At 45.4% G+C, this 20,438-nt stretch overlaps 1 protein-coding gene across 3 annotated transcripts in view; it reads right to left on the bottom strand.

Moving 5' to 3' along the window:
* myo1b (myosin IB) overlaps nucleotides 1-20,438 on the bottom strand; it is a 263,983-nt gene that overhangs the window by 25,017 nt on the left and 218,528 nt on the right. For 2 of the 3 annotated variants that reach the window (XM_078404124.1, XM_078404125.1), the window contains exons 17-22: nucleotides 16,248-16,474; nucleotides 12,248-12,448; nucleotides 10,034-10,127; nucleotides 8,894-9,043; nucleotides 3,509-3,577; nucleotides 622-708 (exon numbers count right to left, since the gene is read on the bottom strand). In XM_078404124.1, the coding sequence (XP_078260250.1) occupies nucleotides 622-708; nucleotides 3,509-3,577; nucleotides 8,894-9,043; nucleotides 10,034-10,127; nucleotides 12,248-12,448; nucleotides 16,248-16,474 (828 nt within the window). Of the gene's footprint in view, nucleotides 1-284; nucleotides 372-621; nucleotides 709-3,508; nucleotides 3,578-8,893; nucleotides 9,044-10,033; nucleotides 10,128-12,247; nucleotides 12,449-16,247; nucleotides 16,475-20,438 lie in introns of all 3 variants that reach the window. The other variant, XM_078404126.1, reaches the window with a different exon arrangement.

The raw sequence follows: 20,438 nt of genomic DNA, 5'->3' as shown, positions 1-20,438 counted from the left end.
TGTGTACCCTAGAGGTTCAGCAACATCTCACAGCCAGGCCTTGAATTAATTAAGGTGGTCAGTAAGTCACTGCGATATTTCACCCCACAAAATGCAGTTTTCAAGGTAACACATCCACATGCTGAGCTCTTCAATGGAATGCAGCAGATTATTGCGTTAGCAACCGAACTATTCCGAGAAAAAGAGTATTGCCTCTTTCACCATGCTTTTATTGTGAGCACTGAAGACACGTGTAAGAGAGAGGGGTGGGATGGATGAGATGAGGGTCCGATGTTGAAAAATACCTCGTATCTAAGCCAGTAAGCCCATATAACAGCAATAGCGTTTTTATGCCTAGCCGCCTCCTTCAGTTGCCTCAAATCCTTTCGAGCCTGCAATTTTGTTTTCCGTTTTTATCCCCCACAGAATAGTTATTACGGAGAATGGAAGCAGAGGGGAGAAAACGGAAGCAGTACAAGAGAAATTAGGTGAAGCCAAGGGAAAAACATAAACATTTAACAAAATGAACATTGGACAACTGTGCAGTAAAGAAGGACTTTCTTCCACGGAGAGGTGAACGTGGTCAAAGTTGCTTCAGTTTTAATACAATGAGTTGCAATAGTCCACAGTAACTCGTCGTACCTGAGTCCCTCGCCAGTAGGCTGCAATGGTTGTCACCGACTCCACACAACGTTTCTGGTGCTTCAGTTCTCGCAAGAGTTTGCGTGCCTACAGTGCGGAAAATGGGCAGCGTGCAGGGAGAAAAGAAAAGAAATATATGGGAGTTAGACACAGAATGCTGGAGTAACTCAGGCAGCATCTCTGGAGAGATGGAATGGGTGACGTTTCGGGTCGAGACCCTTCTGCTCAGAAAGTAGAATTCTCTTTCCTTTCCTTCATCAGATGCCCAACATAGTGGCACGCCTTCTCCAGGTTTTAGTTCAGCTTTGATTGTTGCCCCGTTGGCTGACAGTCATAGAGTCATAGATCTGTACAACATGGAAACAGGCTGTTCGGCCCACCTCGTCCATGCTGATCATGTTGTGTATCTATGGCGATCCCATCTGCCTGCATCAAGCCCCTTTCCTTCTACTCCCTGACTATCCGAGTACCTGTCCAACTTCCTTTTAAACACTGCCTGGCGTGCCAGGTAACCTGAAGATAGACACAAAGTGCTGGAGTAACTCAGCGGGACAGGCAGCATCTCTGGAGAGAATGAATGGGCGACGTTTTGGGTCGAGACCCTTCTGCAGACTGATGTCAGGGAGGCGGGAGATACAAAGATAAGGAAGTGCAAGGTGTGAAAACAGGACAAAGGGGATGCAGATCAAGGAAAATGTAGAATAGATCATTGTTAGCTGGGAGAAGGTAACAACAAAGCAAACAGAGATAAAATGTAGTCGGAGACTGTCAGTTTGGTTGGAGAACTGGGAAGGGGGAGGGATTGAGAGAGAGGGAATGTGTGACGAAAGGGTTACTTGTGTCAGAGAAGTCAATGTTCATACTGCTGGGGTGTAAGCTGCCCAAGCAAAATATGAGGTGCTGTTCCTCCAATTGTGCCAGATAACCCTATGCCTACAAAACCTGCCGAACAAAATCACCATGAGAGCCTCATCAATCTTTACCCTTCTCACCCGTAGCATCTTGGAATAGATCCCGTCAGACCAAGGGATTTATCTGCCTTAATATGCGGCAATATCTTTAATGCTTCCTCCTTCCTATAGATGGAATGCTTCACTGCAACAAAGAGCACTGACTTTTACAGTCTTGAAGTATGTGCACATGTGAAAATATTTTTAAAAGAATCAAAATCAATCTCTCTCTCTATCCCTCCCCCACCCAAGTCGCACCAGCTTCTCGTTTTCACCCAACAAACAGCTTACAATGGCCTGTTTCCTTTATCATCGTTACTTTTTGCATATCTTTCATTCATTGTTCTTTATCTCTCCATATTACCGTCTATATCTCTCGTTTCCCTTCTCCCTAACCAGTCTGAAGAAGGGACTCGACCCAAAACGTCACCCATTCCTTCTCTCCAGAGATGCTGCCTGTCCCGCTGAGTTACTCCAGCATTTTGTGTCTATCTTCGGTTTAAACCAGCATCTGCAGTTCCTTCTTACACATTTCTTAAATTTGGCATCTGATCTTCTATCCATCCCACAAGGAACAAGTGAACAAGAAAAGTCTCAAACAGATATCCTTAACAAGGTATTTATTCACAAAATGCTGGAGTAACTCAGCAGGTCAGGCAGCATCTCGGGAGAGAAGGAATGGGTGACGTTTCGGGTCGAGACCCTTCTTCAGACCCGAAGGTCTCGACCTGAAACGTCATCCATTCCTTCTCTCCCGAGATGCTGCCTGACCTGCTGAGTTACTCCAGCATTTTGTGAATAAATACTTTCAATTTGCACCAGCATCTGCAGTTATTTTCTTATACATCCTTAACAGGGTGTAGTTAATACTGGAAACATCCATTTGCAATTTTGGGGTACCTTTTATTCTTTCGCATGGATTCAACTTAAATTAGAGATAAACAAGAAGAAGACTTTTAAATATTTAATCATTTTTATTAGAAGCTAGACGGGTGTGGACCCATTGGGTGCAAACCTCCCCTGTGGGCCCGGCAACCCTCCCACAACGGGGGGACGACCTGTGAACCCGTTGCCGGCTGGGGACTGTCCCCCGGGGCCGAGGGCGGGCGAGGGGGGAGAGGAAAGAGGAGAGGGAGCCACACCCCGGCCCCAGACGGCCATCGCGGCGTCCAGAGCAACCCGTGGAGGCGGATCCGGCGGCCATCTTATGTAAGTATCTTAGGGCGGCACGGTAGCGCAGCGGTAGAGTTGCTGCTTTACAGCGAATACAGCGCCGGAGACTCAGGTTCGATCCTGACTACGGGTGCTGCACTGTAAGGAGTTTGTACGTTCTCCCCGTGACCTGCGTGGGTTTTCTCCGAGATATTCGGTTTCCTCCCACACTCCAAAGACGTACAGGTCTGTAGGTTAATTGGCTGGGTAAATGTAAAAATTGTCCCTAGTGGGTGCAGGATAGTGTTAATGTACGGGGATCGCTGGGCGGCACGGACTTGGTGGGCCGAAAAGGCCTGTTTCCGGCTGTATATGATATGATATGATATGATAAGTATCAGATCAACGCAGGCGCGGACACGTTGGGTTCCCATTGTGACGTCGAACACGGAGGTATTACTGCACAGGTGCGGCTGACAGGCGGGGCAAGTGGAAAAGGGATTTATTAAAGTTTAAAAAGTGATTTATTAAAGTTTAAAAAGTGATTTTTAAAGTTTAAAAAGTGATTTTTTAAGTTTAAAAAGTGATTTTTTAAGTTTAAATAGTGAATAACTTTTAAAATATAACAACCATTTGAACCGCAGGCCAATGGTGAGTAAGGTGGGCCTAAAATTGTATACCGTTTTGGCTGTATTTCGGATAAGTACAAACTAACAAAGTGACAAACAAATTGTAGCAAATTATTTGAAGGAAAATTACTTTTACGACTGAATGGAATAACTTACCTTCCATCCTCTGATATATGACTGGATACGCAAGGTCACCATCTTGAGCCTTAGATATTTCTTCTGTTGCTGTATTGAAAAAAAATTCAAAGAGAAGCTTTGATATTTTCTTAAAGCAAACTAATACCAACTAATACTAATACCAAACTAATCAAAATCCTCAAGTCAGTATGGCAACCGCCAGATGATAACTGTTGCTTAATATCACTCGAGTAAGAATGGGTGACCAACTTGCTGGATCACTGGTCAATGAGAAAGATATGCCATGCATATCAAAATGATAATGGCTTTTATCCCCAGTTAGCTAATGCCAGCCCAGGAGAAGTATAAGTACAACTGGACTCAATTGCCAGAGTTAGAAGCAGTAAACATGTAGTATTTTGGTATCCAAGATGTTTACTTTAGTTTAGTTGAGATACAGTGCAGAAATAGGTTCTTCGGCCTACCAGGTCCACGTCGACCAGTGATACACCATACACTAACACTATCCTACACACTGGAGACAATTTACAATTATACTAAGCCAAATAGCCGACAAGCCCGCAGATCTTTGGAGTGTGGGAGAGAACCGGAGATTCCCGAGAAAACCCACGCAGTTCACGGGGAGAACATACAAACTCTGTGCAGCCAAGCACCTGTAGTCAGGATCAAACCTGAGTCTGAGTCTGAACCTGAGTCTGTGGCCCTGTAAGGCAGCAACTCTACCGCTGCGCCACCTTCTCATCTAAAATTCAGTTCCATTGAAGTTAATGGATCTAGGGAAGGGATTGAGGGATCAAAGCCAGCTGAGAGCCAACGCTAATGCACCAAATGCTGCTGTAAACAGCTTGCCATGGATCTCGGATGAGGACGGTACTAAGTGGGATATTGCTCAAAGGCTACTCTCATTTCATGATGAGTTGGGTGAATAACCACATAACACATAGGCTACCATTAGTCAGCATTCAATAGACAATAGACAATAGGTGCAGGAGTAGGCCATTCGGCCCTTCGAGCCAGCACCGCCATTCAATGCGATCATGGCTGATCATTCTCAATCAGTACCCCGTTCCTGCCTTCTCCCCATACCCCCTGACTCCGCTATCCTTAAGAGCTCTATCTAGCTCTCTCTTGAATGCATTCAGAGAATTGGCCTCCACTGTCTTCTGAGGCAGAGAATTCCACAGATATACAACTCTCTGACTGAAAAAGTGTTTCCTCATCTCTGTTCTAAATGGCCTACCCCTTATTCTTAAACTGTGGCCTCTGGTTCTGGACTCCCCCAACTTTGGGAACATGTTTCCTGCCTCTAACGTGTCCAACCCCTTAATAATCCTATATGTTTCGATAAGATCCCCTCTCATCCTTCTAAATTCCAGTGTATACAAGCCTAGTCGCTCCAGTCTTTCAACATATGACAGTCAAGAGAGGGAAAAGGAGGGAGAAAGCACGATCGGCACTAGAAACATAATCAATATCTTCCAAAGAGTTGGTACTTTCTCCACTTCAGTAAAAGTGATTGTCATGGACCTGTGATGCTGGATATCAAGGTTTTTCACAGCTGCTTTGAGGGCAGGGCTTATTCTGGACTCTCCCACACAATGCCACAGACTGCTGTGGAGACCAGGTCAGTGGATATTTTTAAGGCAGAGATAGATAGATTCTTGATTGGTACGGGGATCAGGGGTTATAGGGAGAAGGCAGGAGAATGGGGTTAGGAGGGAGAGATAGATCAGAACTGATTGAATGGCGGAGTAGACTTGAGGGGCCGAATGGCCTTATTCTGCTCCTATCACCGATTAACTTATGAACATGACATTGTAGTTTGAGAGGTTGTAACATTGTGCAGGGCCTCATTATCAGAGCCGGGCCAGCACTGAGCAACAAGTTGACAATGGTGGATCTGTAATAAACGTGCTTGGTTTAATCATGCAAGTCAGGATAAATGTAGGCGGCTCAAGTAGGCTGCTTGCTGGCAGCAAGCTTGTGCACAATAATTTAATACGTTGTATTTTACTAACACTTGACTTCTTCCCAAGGTCTTAAAAACTCAAGAGTACAAAACGATGAAAGACCAGCAGCTTAATTTCCATCTTCATGTCTTTTCTCCAATTGCATCGTTCGTCTGCCATGAGAACAATCACCAAATCGACAAGCTTAATAGTATTTTAATTTGACCATTACTCAGTACCAACCATGTCTCGATCCAGTCAGTGTAAATTTCTTTCAGCATTGTGGGAACAATGCACTGTGTACTTGTAAAACCCATTCACCAGTGCAAGTGCAACATGTTTGCAAGGTACAACCGGAAGAATGGGAAGTTAGAAATGTGTATTCATGTCCAACAGAACCCTTGAATCCTAGGCTAATTTGCAGATATCACGGAAAATATCACAGCCAAATAGATTGCTGTGCTGGGACACAGTGTGGCTCTGATAACTGGAGTTGTGCATATTTTTGCTCTTTAAACAAGGACTGTGGATGGGGGTAGTGGTGCTGATGTGGGTGGACTGGGTTGGCATAGAGCCAGCGATTGCGGCTGACAGGCAGAAGGAACATCCTTTAAAATCACCTAAACCACGCAAGACTTTTTTGAAAACCCTATCGTGCGCGCACAATCTGCATTCAAGGAATTACGTATATTAACACACATGACGAGACTGAGACAAAATCTCGCTCTCTCTATGTCTTTTTCACTCACATTACAAAGCAACAATGCAATTAGTTTATGTTCATAAGTTGTAGAGCAGAATGAGGCCATTCGGCCCAACCTATTCAATCATGCTGATCTATCTCTCCCTCTCAACCCCATCCTCCCAAAAACCTCCGACACCCATACTAATCAAGAATCTATCAATCTCCACCTTAAATATATCCATTAACATGGCCCCCACAGCCTTGGCTGTGGCAATGATTTTCATAGATTCACCACCCTCTGACAAAATAAATTTCTTCTCATCTCTTTTCCAAAGGAATGTCGTTTTATTCTGAGGCAATGGCCTCTGGTCCCAGACTCCCACTAGTGGAAACATCCTCTCCACATCCACTCTATCTAGGTCTTTCACTATTCGGTAAGTTTCAATGAGGTCCCCCCCCTCATCCTTCTAAACTCTAGCGAGTACAGACCCAGTGCCGGTAAATGCTCATCATGTGTTAACCCATTCATTGCTGTGCTGATAAAATAAAATAACAAACATGGTCGGTCAGCTACTGCCCAAAGAAAGGAACTTGAGAATAAAGGCTAACCTTGAATTCCCATATCTTATTAATATAAGGCCCAACAGTCAGGAGACTGCTGAAAGCATTGTGCTCCAGGGAATATTTAATGGCAGGTGTCTCACTTTAATGACTTCAAGGTCACGTCTAAATTTTGCCTCTTACACTTCCATCATTCCACTGGGAAACATCAGTTCGTCTTAACTTTTTATGTACCAGCACTACAAGAAGGTAGGGTATTTGCTGAGCTGTAATCCACACCACACTCACAAGTTCCCAGAATAAAAACATGCCAACGTATCCTTGAAAAATGCTTAGTTTACATTATTTTAATAACCTCTCTAACTTATTTGTGTCAAGGGCATTTACGTGACAGCTGACTTGCTGGGAATCAGAAGAGAAGATTCTGTCTTTGTATTGAGGGTAATGTCTGAAGTTTTAAGTTCGTTTAGTTTAATTTAGAGATACAGCAAGGAAACAGGCCCTTCGGCCCATGGCGACCATCGATCATCCGTTCATACTAGTTCCACGTTATCCCATTTTCCTATCCACTCCCTACACATCAGGGAAGTTTGCAGAGGCCAATTAAACCTACAAACCCACACGTCTTTGGGATGTGGGAGGAAATTAAGAGCGTGTGCAGGAAACCCACGCAGTTGTAGGGGGGGATGTGCACATTCCAAACAGACAGGACCCAAGATCAGAATCGAACCTTGGCCGCGGGTTCTGTGGGGTAGCAACTCGACCGGTTTTGTCACTGGGCCACCCACTGCATCATTTTATAAAATGTTTTATTATTTCACTGCGGACAGATCATAGGGGATCTCTCCAATGCCTTCCTGTTATAGGGGGCAGTGAAATCTCAACTAGTATATCAAGCACATTTTAAAACATTAATATGGTCTAATCAAATTAGGGCATCCATATGTAGCCATGAATGATAAAATAATTCATATCAATCCCTTATTTTTTTCCATGTTTCCTGTCGTTTTACCGCCACAGGATTCACTTGGAAAATGTTTATTTCACAAAATGCTGGAGTAACTCAGCAGGTCAGGCAGCATCTCAGGAGAGAAGGAATGGGTGACGTTTCGGGCGGAGACCCTTCTTCAGACTGATGTCAGGTGGGGCCCACCTGACATCAGTCTGAAGAAGGGTCTCGACCCGAAACATCACCCATTCCTTCTCTCCTGAGATGCTGCCTGACCTGCTGAGTTACTCCAAGCATTTTGTGAAATAAATACCTTCGATTTGTACCAGCATCTGCAGATATTTTCTTACACTACTTGGAAAATGTGACCAGTTTTGAAGTGGATATGGTTAAATATCCAGCAATTTAAGGTGAAGAAATGAAATATCATAAATAGCCATGAATGATTATCTAATGCTGGATGATCAGGGAGTAGCCTTGCAGAAATGGGAGTTCACTATCAGTCTTTAACATTTTGCTTAGTGCAGATTTTTTAGAAAAAAACATCGAAAGTACCTGCTGAAATTTGAGGTTTTTACTTACAGGGAGGATACCTTTGTTTTCTCCCAAGATTTGTAACTTTTGTCCAAAAAGGGAATACGTAAAGCTGTTCACAGGCGATCTCCATCTCACAGCTGCTGTCACCTGTTTTAATTTAATTCTATGTGATTTAGCATCATATTGTATTTGACAACACACCTATGGAAGTGCCTTGGGTTTGATTGACCGTGATAAAAGTGCTGTAGAAATGTACGCTGCTGTTGTTGTTTCTGTTGCTTCTATAGTAGCAGGTGGGATTTGACTTTGTTGTGCCTGACCTTGGAAGAAAATGGGAAGAGAGAGATAGCAACACCACTAAACCTCCAGGGCCACCTCAATAGACAATAGGTGCAGGAGGAGGCCATTCAGCCCTTCGAGCCAGCACCGCCATTCAATGTGATCATGGCTGATCATTCTCAATCAGTACCCCGTTCCTGCCTTCTCCCCATACCCCCTGACTCCGCTATCCTTAAGAGCTCTATCCAGCTCTCTCTTGAATGCATTCAGAGAATTGGCCTCCACTGCCTTCCGAGGCAGAGAATTCCACAGATTCACAACTCTCTGACTGAAAAAGTTTTTCCTCATCTCAGTTCTAAATGGCCTACCCCTTATTCTACCACCTCTCCTTAAAGTGCTGGGAGAGATTCTTGTGAATAGAGACTTTTATGAAAGCCACTTACGAAATATCTCTTCGTCCAAGCCGAAATAATGATCTGGCTCTTCCTCATCAACAAGAAGTGGGTACGGCACTTCCATCCACGGTAGATCTTCTGAATAAGCGTGGCCAAGTCTTCCAGGCGATGCTTTCTCTGATCTTCCAGCTTAAACAGCTGCAGAAACAAAAATTGCGGCAATGCAGTGACTGGGATCAAAGTAAAGTTCAAGGTTAGGTAACTTTCTGAGCCTCTGAGATTACTTCCCAGATATTCAAAACCACAGACGATTCACCTTAAATTGGACGGTTCCAAATTCAGAAGTTAGAAGAATAATTTTACAGAAGAGAGCTGCTAAGACACAAAGTGCACTAACAAAATGCACCAGAAACGTGCAAAATGGTGGTGGATAAAGATTACAGACCAGCATTTACAGGAGACAAGGAGTGTTAGATTAATAAAAACAAATATTTTTCAAGAAAGTATTGCTTTGAGAGTGCCGGTGATGCAATGGGCCAAGTGACCTCTCTTTGACCTCTAGTATGAACATTACAATTTAGTGGACGCTTGTTGGCTCCAAGTTCTCCTTGGTCAAGTGTGTTGGAAGGAACTGCAGATGCTGGTTTAAACCAATGATAGACAAAAAATGCTGGAGAAACTCAGCGGGACAGGCAGCATCTCTGGAGAAAAGGAATGGGTGATGTTTCGGGTCGAAACACTTCTTCAGTCTGAACGCCTGTTCAGTCACTTCCTTATTATCTATGTATTTCCCTCTCCCCTGACATCAGTCTGAAGAAGGGTCTGGACCCGAAATGTCACCCATTCCTTTCCTCCAGAGATGCTGTCTGTCCCACTGAGTTACTCCAGCATTTTGTGTCTATCGCTTGGTCAAGTCAGTTTATCTGCTGGGTCATTAACCTGATACACCAATCAGTTACCACCGCAGAGTAACGCTGATCAATTGAAGTCGCACAGCCAAAGCTATTGCTATTTGCAGGGGATGCTTCTTAAACAAACAAAAAACAGAAGCAATAAACATGATTCCATGATTGCAAAATGCTGCACAAGCCCATTTTTGTTGATTTAAAATGTTAGGTTAACGATAATAACTGCAAATTCCGTGAAACCTGAGATAACTGTAAAAACTACAGTGGAGGATGATCTTACCGTTCTTGGGTTTCGGATAAATATCTTTGATCTACCGTATGAAAATTCTTCAGAAGGGATCCGAAGTTCAGTCAGGAGCACTTCAACACCATCCCTTTAATTAAACAAACATAATTAAAAGTTCTAGTTAATGGTCATGTTAAAAGTGAAGCCTCCCCTTTTGAATTCTCTTAGCGAAATATAAACTAGGTTTCTCACAACTTGATACAGGAGATCACTTTAAATTAAAAAACACAAGATGTTGACATTTTGAGACTAATTTTCAAAAGCTTCGTACTACCACATACATCGTGCTATTCGTGTTAGTCATGCAGTTAATCAATTACACAAATTTTCACTCCACAGACCTCTATGTTAGGTCTAGGTTTATTATTGTCATGTGTGCCAGGGGAAAGATTTGTTTTGCATGCTATCCAAAATGATCAGATATACCAGATATACATAAATACAACTTGTAGGAAGGAAATACAGATGCTGGTTTAAACCGAAGATAGACACAAAATGCTGGAGTAACTCAGCGGGACAGGCAGCATCTCTGGAGAGAAGGAATGGGTGACGTTTCGGGTCGAGACGGACCTTTCTTCAGTCCGAAGAAGGGTCTCGACCCGAAACATCACCCTTTCCTTCTCTCCAAAGATGCTACCTGTCCCTCTGAGTTACTCCAGCATTTTGTGTCTATCATACATAAGTACAATCAAGTCAAACTGAAGTAGGATAGAGGAAAGAGAAATATCCAGAGTGCAGAATATCGTTTCCAGCATTATAGCACATCAGTTCCATGGCAAAGTCCAAGGTCGACAACGGGCTAGAGGTGAATTGGACAGTTCCTTTGTTATGGAAGAACCGTTTAGAAGCCTGATAACAGAGGGGAAGAAGCAAGTGGCACAGCAGTAGAGTTGCTGTCTTACAGTGCCAGAGTTCCTGGTTTGATCCTGACTGCAGGTGCTGTCTGTACTAATTTTGTATGTTCTCCCTGTGACTGCATGGGCTTTGTCCAGGTGCTCACTCTCAATCAATAGTCAATTTATTTGTCACATACACATAAATGTGCAGTGAAATGAAAAATTACCTGCAGTTCAACAATAAGACCAATAAAAATAAGCAATAAAAATATGCAATAACACATACAATCACAAACCAAACAAAAGAAACATCCATCACAGTGAGTCTCCTCCAGTCACCTCCTCACTGTGATGGAAGGCCAGAATGTCTTTTCTCTTCCCCTGCTGTCTTCTCCCGCGGTCAGGCTGTTGGAGTTGCCACATCGGGGCGGTCGGGGCTCCCGACATTGAAGCCCCCGCCGGGCGGAGAAAATCCCGCGGCCTATTTCAACTCAACTGTAGTGCCCTCACCACCAACTGTGGTGCCCTCACTCCTACCTTTCTGCAATTAGTTTAAAGGAAATCCAACACCTTGACTATTTAATGTATTTATTTCTTGAAATGCGGGGAGCACCGACACAGCCAGCATTTATTGCCCATGTATGAATAAGGGTCTGATGGAGGGTCTCGGCCCGAAACGTCACCCATTCCTTCTCTCCAAAGATGCTGCCTGTCCCGCTGAGTTACTCCAGCTTTTTGTGTCTATCTACGGTTTAAACCAGCATCTGCAGTTCCTTCTTACACATGTAAGAGGAGGCTTGATGCAAGAGATAATGGAATAGATCTAAAGGAAGGAAGTAATTAAGATAGGAGGGAAAAAAACGTAGAGTGTTTTGAATAAATGTCTAGCTTCGGTATGAATATTGACTTCTCTAACTCAAGTTTCCTTTGCTATCCCTCTCTCTCCATCCCTCCCCCATCCTAGTTCTCCGAAGAGTCTGCTGTCCTCCTGGTTACATTTTATCTTTGTACTTTGTAATTTTACCTTCCCCTAGCTAACAATGATCTATTCTACATTTTCCTTCATCATTCCCCTTTGATCTCTCGCTTTCACACCTTACCCTTCCATATCTCTGTGTTTCTCCCTCTCTCCTGACTCTCAGTCTGAAGAAGGTTCTCGGCTAATTTTCTATCTAATTTTCTCACCTTCCTGAATGGACTCAGCTACTCATTGCTCAGGCCACTCACTGAGCCAGCAAGGGAGATTGATGCAAGGGTGTTTTAAAACAATAAGCTTTCAAACAGTGCATGCAAAAAAACAAAGCTTAGAAACATTTTCTCCAGCGATCCTACGCTCTCATTTGGGCAGTGAAACCAAGTGGGATTGCCATACCTTGCTCCACGTCTCCAATGGGGCCACGTCTGTGAACACAGCATTTTGTACCTCTCCAGACACGGATCGTACGGCTGCTTGAAAGCATATCCAGCTCGTCGCACATACACATTCTCCATTAAGCCCAAGTAGCTGATCTGATGACGCACCAGAGCGTCCGAGAATATGAGCGGAGCCTTCTGATCATTCGGTTTGATGCATCTATAAGGCAACACGTATTCAATTGAGTGACCCTTCTCACTTGAGATCTCTCCCACTAAGGGTGCACTCTGACTTAAAGGACATGACCATCTAACATTTTATTTGGCTCCCCTAACTTCTTGCTCAAGAACACACAGCAGGTTATTCACTTTGGCAGCAAAAACAAGGAGGCAGATTATTATCTCAATTGTGTCAGGTTCTGTAAAGGGGAAGTGCAGCGAGACCTGGGTGTCCTTGTACACCAGTCGCTGAAAGTTGGCGGGCAGGTACAGCAGGCAGTGAAGAAAGCTACTGGCATGTTGGCCTTCATAGCGAGACGATTTCAGTATAGGAGTAAAGAGGTTCCTCTGCAGTTGTATAGGGCCCTGGTAAGACCACATCTGGAGTATTGTGTACAGTTTTGGTCTCCTAATTAGAGGAAGGACATCCTTGTAATTGAGGCAATGCAGTGAAGGTTCAGGAGAATGATCCCTGGGATGGCGGGACTGTCATATGAGGAAAGATTGAAAAGACTAGGCTTGTATTCACTGGAGTTGAGAAGAATGAGAGGGGATCTTATAGAGACATATACAATTATAAAAGGACTGGACAAGCTAGATGCAGGAAAAATGTTCCCAATGTTGGGTGAGTCCAGAACCAGGGGCTACAGTCTTAGAATAAAGGGGAGGCCATTTAAAACTGAGGTGAGAAGGAGCTTTTACACCCAGAGAGTTGTGAATTTGTGGAATTCTCTGCCACAGAGGGCAGTGGAGGCCAAATCACTGGATGAATTTAAGAGAGTTTGATGGAGCTCTGGGGGCTAGTTGAATCAAGGGATATGGGGAGAAGTTGGGCACAGGTTACTGACTGTGGATGATCCGCCATGATCACAATGAATGGCGGTGCTGGCTCGAAGGGCCGATTGGCCTACTTCTGCACCTATTTTCTATGTTTAAATTGGAAGTGTAGGATGATTCACATCCGATTCCCTGGGATAGTGGAGATGTGGCTCAGAAATGTACCTCGTCTTTCTGATCATTACCCAGGCAACATGTTAGTTAATGTTTATAAATCTGTGTGCATGTAGAATTCTGAGTCATTTGTTAAGGATTCCCCCACAATTACACAAATCAGATGAACTGATATATAATCAGAGCATTTTAACTAATACTTGTTTAGAGCAGGATTATTCAATTAATGAAATTATGATCTTAACAGATAGCAGACCCATTTCAATTTAGTTTAGTTCAGAGATACAGCAATGGAAACGGGCCCTTCAGCCCACCGAGCCCATGCCGACCATCGATCACCCATTCACACTAGTTCGATGCCATCCCACTTTCTAATCCACTCCCTACTTATTAGGGGCGATTTCCAAAGGCTAGTTAACCTACAAAATTGCACACATTTGGGATGTGGAAGAAAATTGGAGCACCCAGAGGAAACCCAGGCGGTCACAGGGAGAAAGTGCAAACTCTAAACAGACAGCGCCCGACGTCAGGATTGAACCCGGGTCTCTAGCGCTGTGAGACTGCAGCTCTACCAGCTGCACCACTATGAAACAGAAAAGCAGAATATACACTATAACCAGTTCAATTAACAAATGGAAAAAAAAAGCTAGACTAACCTTGCAAGAGTAAGGATATGTTATAAACTTTCATCCAAAACAGAAATATATAAACTTCATCCCCAGGGCCATAACTGCTATGAACCGGTCCTGCTGAGCCGGATGGTCACATCGCACAGTGAACCGGCACAGATCTACTTGCACTTTATTCTGTTTTAAAACTGTTACAATTTGTTTCATTGGGTTGTTTAAATTAATACTGACTAGCTAATTAATTTATTGCATCGTATGGGAGGCGCATTCCCAATCTCGTTGTACCCCTGTACAATGACAGTAAAGATATATTGTATTGTATTGTATTGTATTGTATTGTATTGAAACATGTTCCGACATTCAAAAGAAAATGTCATCTGAATATTTTTTTGTAATAGCGCATTGTTAGGATTGCTGATTTATAAACACTTTTTACAGTGGAAAATAAAATTACAAGATCAGCAGTTCTAGAAAGGTTCAAGTTGTGTTTCAAATGCTATGAAGCATTTGCCTTGTTATGCAGCTCATTAAAAAGTAAAACATGTCTGGATGCTGAAGTTCATATTTTATATGCAGAATGGTGTCTGGATTAGGCAATAGACAATAGACAATAGGTGCAGGAGTAGGCCATTCAGCCCTTCGTGCCAGCACCGCCATTCAATGCGATCATGGCTGATCACTCTCAATCAGTACCCCGTTCCTGCCTTCTCCCCATACCCCCTAACTCCGCTATCCTTAAGAGTTCTATCCAGCTCTCTCTTGAAAGCATCCAACGAACTGGCCTCCACTGCCTTCTGAGGCAGAGAATTCCACACCTTCACCACTCTCTGACTGAAAAAGTTCTTCCTCATCTCCGTTCTAAATGGCCTACCCCTTATTCTTAAACTGTGGCCCCTTGTTCTGGACTCCCCCAACATTGGGAACATGTTTCCTGCCTCTAATGTGTCCAATCCCCTAATTATCTTATATGTCTCAATAAGATCCTCCCTCATCCTTCTAAATTCCAGTGTATACAAGCCTAATTGCTCCAGCCTTTCAACATACGACAGTCCCGCCATTCCGGGAATTAACCTAGTGAACCTACGCTGCACGCCCTCAATAGCAAGAATATCCTTCCTCAAATTTGGAGACCAAAACTGCACACAGTACTCCAGGTGCGGTCTCACCAGGGCCCGGTACAACTGTAGAAGGACCTCTTTGCTCCTATACTCAACTCCTCTTGTTATGAAGGCCAACATTCCATTGGCTTTCTTCACTGCCTGCTGTACCTGCATGCTTCCTTTCAGTGACTGATGCACTAGGACACCCAGATCTCGTTGAACATCCCCTCTTCCTAACTTGACACCATTCAGATAATAATCTGCCTTTCTATTCTTACTTCCAAAGTGAATAACCTCACACTTATCTACATTAAACTGCATCTGCCATGTATCCGCCCACTCACACAACCTGTCCAAGTCACCCTGCAGCCTTATTGCATCTTCCTCACAATTCACACTACCCCCCAGCTTAGTATCAAGGCAGTATTAACTGCAAAGAGAGATTGGACTGTTTGCTCTGGAACACCAGAGGGAAGACTTGATAATTGTATATGAACTTAAGAGAGGCAATTGATAGGGTAGACAGTCAAAACCTTTTACCTAGGATAGAATTATCAAAGACTAGAGGGCATAGCTTTAAGGTGAGAGGGACAAAGTTTAAAGAAAAGTGCAGGCACTGTCCAGGCACTGAGGATGGTGGGTGCCTGGAAGATATGATAATGATGTTTAAGGAACATTTAGATAGGCACAAGAGTATGCAGAGAATCGAGGGGTATAGATCAGTGAGATTAGTTTATCAGGGCATCATGTTCAGCACAGACATTGTGGGCCGAAGGGCCTGATCCTGTGCTCACTGTTCAATGTTCTTTGTAGTCATAGAGTGATACTGCATGGAAACAGGCCACTCGGCCCAACTTGCCCACGCTGGCCAACATGTCCCACCTACACTAGATCCCACCTGCCTGTGTTTGGCCCAAATCCCTCCAAACCTGTCCGATCCATGTACCTGCCTAATTGTTTCTTAAACGTTGAGATGGTCCTTGCCTCAACTACCTCCTCTGGCAACCCGTTCCACACAACCCACCACCTTTTATAACATTCACTTAATTCACAATAGTTACACTTATTGTGCGAGAATGTCGGTTGTTGCACGCAGTTTACAATTTAAAACAAACCCTACCTGATATAGTTGGGATTTTTGGTCAATAGATTTTTCATTAGAGTTGTTACAGAAGCCCTGAACTGTGAGCCAGCTGTAGGTGGTCTCTTCAGGGACATCTTGGCTGGGTTCCCCTCTGGGAACAGGGATTTGACGAGGGAATTGTCAGTCTTCCACATGGCCTGGGACAGGTCGCGGTACAACAGGTCATTGTTTTTGTCAACAAATCCTTCCACGTGGTACATCACCTTGAAGGTGAAACAGAAATATTAAACGTGTTATCCATGCATAACGATTGCCATCAAAAGAATTCAACAGCAGCCCCTGTAGAATAAGTTGCACCTTCTCAATTCAGGAATGCAGAGAAAATCTGAGGATTTATGCCTCTAAACCTGTGATGTATATGTGATGTATATGTGATGTAAATGCCAGTGCCCCCTTGAGGCCAAGAGCAGAAGCGCGCCAATGGGCTTGTGCCTTGTGACTGAGGTCAGATGACCTTCTAGGGCCAATGGGCTTGTGCCTTGTGACTGAGGTTACCTGCTCAGTAGTCGGCGCCGAGTTGCCGACGTGACGCTGCAAGCTGCTGGGGGAGGTGTGTGTAGGCCCACGTCGCGCCCCAGCACCTGTGTAGGCCCGAGATTAGAAGCCTGCGACTGCTTCGCGGGGGGAAGACCGGGAGATCCGACACACACGGAGATGTGCGGTGACCGGGGAAGACCGACACCCATGGAGGTGTGCGGCAACAGGGGAAGACCGGGAGACCCGACACACACGGAGATGTGCGGTGACCGGGGAAGACCGGGAGACCCGACACACACGGAGATGTGCGGTGACCGGGGAAGACCGACAGGCAACAGGGGAAGACCGGGAGACCCGACACACACGGAGATGTGCGGTGACCGGGGAAGACCGACACCCATGGAGGTGTGCGGCAACTGTAGGAGACCGGGAGACCCGACACCCACGGAGGTGTGCGGTGACGGGGGAAGACCGACACCCATGGAGGTGTGCGGCGACCGGGAGAGCCCCGGAGGAGACCGACACCCACGGGGGTGTGCGGCGACCGGGAGAACGACCGGGGGAGGCTGACACCCACGGAGGTGTGCGGCGACCGGGAGAGCCCTGGAGGAGACCGACACCCACAGAGGTGTGCGGCAACCGGGAGAGCCCCGGAGGAGACCGACACCTACGGAGGTGTGCGGCGACCGGAGGGGGTCGGCGACCGGAGGGACCGACCACCCGCGGAGGTGCAGCGGCCGGTAAGGCCGAGGCACTGCGTACTTACCCAGGCGCGTCGACCGTAGAGTCGGGACGGGCCCGACGCAGCGGCAGCGCGTTCGAATTTGAGCGGCAGCTGCCGGGAGCACCTGTGGGCGGAGCCGGGGAGCACCTGTGGGCGGGGCCAGCGGCAGCGCGTTCGAAAAGTTGAACGGCAGCTGCCGGGGAGCACTTGTGGGCGGGGCCAGCGCACCGCGATTACAGCAGTGCCAGCCCAGCAGTGGGAGCCCAGCAGTGCCAGCCCAGCAGTGAGAGCCCAGCAGTGCCAACCCAGCAGTGGGAGCCCAGCAGTGCCAACCCAGCAGTGGGAGCCCAGCAGTGCCAGCCCAGCAGTGGGAGTCCAGCAGTGCCAGCCCAGCAGTGCCAGCCCAGCAGTGGGAGCCCAGCAGTGCCAGCCCAGCAGTGGGAGGCCAGCAGTGGCAGGCAAATCATGGTGGTGGAGCATCTAGAGCCTACACTACGTTTGATCTACACAGCACGTCTTCTTGAGGGGAAGATATGGAACAAAATGAATATTTTGTGTTTAATGACCTGTGTAGTGATATGTGTAGTGAAAGCTTAATGTATTATATTTGATGCTTTTGTATAAATGTATATATCTGTGGAGTGACCACACGGAGTGAGTGACCACACGGAGTGAGTGACCACCCGGAGATGAGTGACCACCCGGAGATGAGTGACCACCCGGAGATGAGTGACCACCCGGCAAGGAGTGAAATTCCGCAGAGGAGTGACCACCATGATGGCGAAAAAAGCAATTGTGTTTAATTGTGTTTAGTTGTGCTATTGGTTTTGTTTGCAAATAGCAATGGTGTTTTGGTTTTGTTTGTTAAATATATTTTAGCCCACGAATGGTAAAGAAAACAATTTTATATAAGACAAGGGGGATGTTGTAATATATAAGACAAGGGGGATGTTGTGATATTGCTGGGACTACTTTGTGTATCCAAGAACTACTTTGTATGGCTGTGTATATAAGTGATGGGTGTGATTAGGCGGTCACTCTGGATGCAGGTGGCCACGGAATAAACAGCCTGGAGTTGAGCTCCAGCAATGTAACCTTTTATACACGTGTACTTGTGGTCCTTCCAGAGTCACTAAAGGTACAACAAGTACCGGACCACGAAGTACAACAGCCTCGAGGCTATACTCCATGGCGGAATGTTTATGTGTGCCACACATTGTGAATCCCTCAAAAATATGACTTAAGCACCATCTACAAACTCAACAAGTTTCCTTCCAGGTCCCTTCGGTGGCCTGCAATACCTTTGTGTAGATCTTCATGTGTGCATAAATGACCACTATATGGCAGGGACTTGACACCACCGCACACGAGGACTACTTCAACATAAATTAAAGTAGATCTGCCCGAGCAGGCCTCATGTCATTAGAATAGAGCAGAGGGGAAGCTTCATCTTTGCATGTGTAGTAAGGAACTGAAGACACTGGTTTACACCGAAGATAGACACAAAATGCTGGAGTAACTCAGCGGGACAGGCAGCATCTCTGGAGTGAAGGAATGGGTGACGTTTCAGGTCAAGACCCTTCCTCAGCTTCATCTGGGCTTCTGTTCCACTTAACTCCTTTACTACCTCTTAGTGGGATGGTGGCATAGTGGTAGGTGCTGCTGCCTCACAACTACTATCACCCGGGTTCAATCCCGATCCTGGGCATTGTGGCAGTGGGAGACCCTACTGCAGCAAGGAGAGCGAGTGGATAGAGTTATAGAATGATACAGTGGGGAAAGAGGCCCTTCGGCCCAACTTGCCCACACCGGCCAACATGTCCCAGCTACACTAGTCCCACCTGCCCGCGTTTGGTCCATAGCCCTCCAAACCAGTCCTCTCCATGTACCTGTCTGACTGTTTCTTAAACATTGGGATAGTCCCAGCCTCAACTACCTCCTCTGGCAGCTTGTTACATACACCCACCACCCTCTGTGTGCAAATAAGCGGGGCGTGTGTTGGTCTGGTGTGAGTCACCGGGCTTCCTTTCACCCTTTCATGCAAATTTTGTAAAGGGATCTTATTTCAAATGCAGGGTAATGATGAAAGATGGCAGCAGGAAGGTGATTTGAGAGGTAGCCCAGCAACCAGCAAAGCAAAACATATGCAATGAGTGTGAAATCCGTGTGCCCATCCTAGCAAAGGGTTATTTGATAAACTGCAGTACTAAAACAGGAAGTCACACACAATGGGGGAACAAATCAAAGGGTGAAACGTTTCGGAAGGGGAAATAGTGAATAAAGAGAGTCATTAATAGAAAACAAGTTAGTTGGTAGAACTCAGTCGTGTAAAAAAAAGGCAGTGATGTTCTGTACAATATCTAATAAGGCGCCTGGGGCAAGGTCTAAGTATCCAACTCTTCAAAGCACGTGACTGTGCTTGAAATCTGTTTCTGCAATTTCCATTCACTTAATAATTTCATAATAATTTAATAAAAGCAAGATAACGTTCACGTTCAAGACATTCTTAATTGAAGTTTAGAATTAACCAATAATTCAACAGATAACATTGTTTATGTAAAATAATAATTGGATGCACTGAGCGAAAGAGACAAATAACCAGGGATTAAGCTGTGTTTTATGATTCAAAGAGAATTATTAAATTAAAACACTGTGTCATAGAATCGTAGAGAGCGGAAAAAGGCCCTTCGGCCCAGCTTGACCATGTCGACCAAGGGTGGCACGTTGGTAGAGTTGCTGCCTTACAGCGCCAGAGACCCGGGTTCAATCCTGACTACGGGATCTGCCTGTACTGGAAGGTCATCAACTCGGTGAAAGACGCTCGTTGGTCTGCCCGAGCTTTGTTGACCTACCAGCGGAGCGAGCTGTCCATCGGGGAATGTTGTCGACTGGCCCGCTGCAGACTGCAGGAGTACGTGCTGAGGGATGCACTGAAGCTCGGTGCAGCCAACGCCAAGGCCATGTGG

The sequence above is a fragment of the Rhinoraja longicauda genome, chromosome 8 (assembly GCF_053455715.1).
Source record: "Rhinoraja longicauda isolate Sanriku21f chromosome 8, sRhiLon1.1, whole genome shotgun sequence".
In the NCBI taxonomy this organism is placed as follows: domain Eukaryota; kingdom Metazoa; phylum Chordata; class Chondrichthyes; order Rajiformes; family Arhynchobatidae; genus Rhinoraja; species Rhinoraja longicauda.
This window is presented reverse-complemented; position numbering and strand designations above follow the sequence as displayed.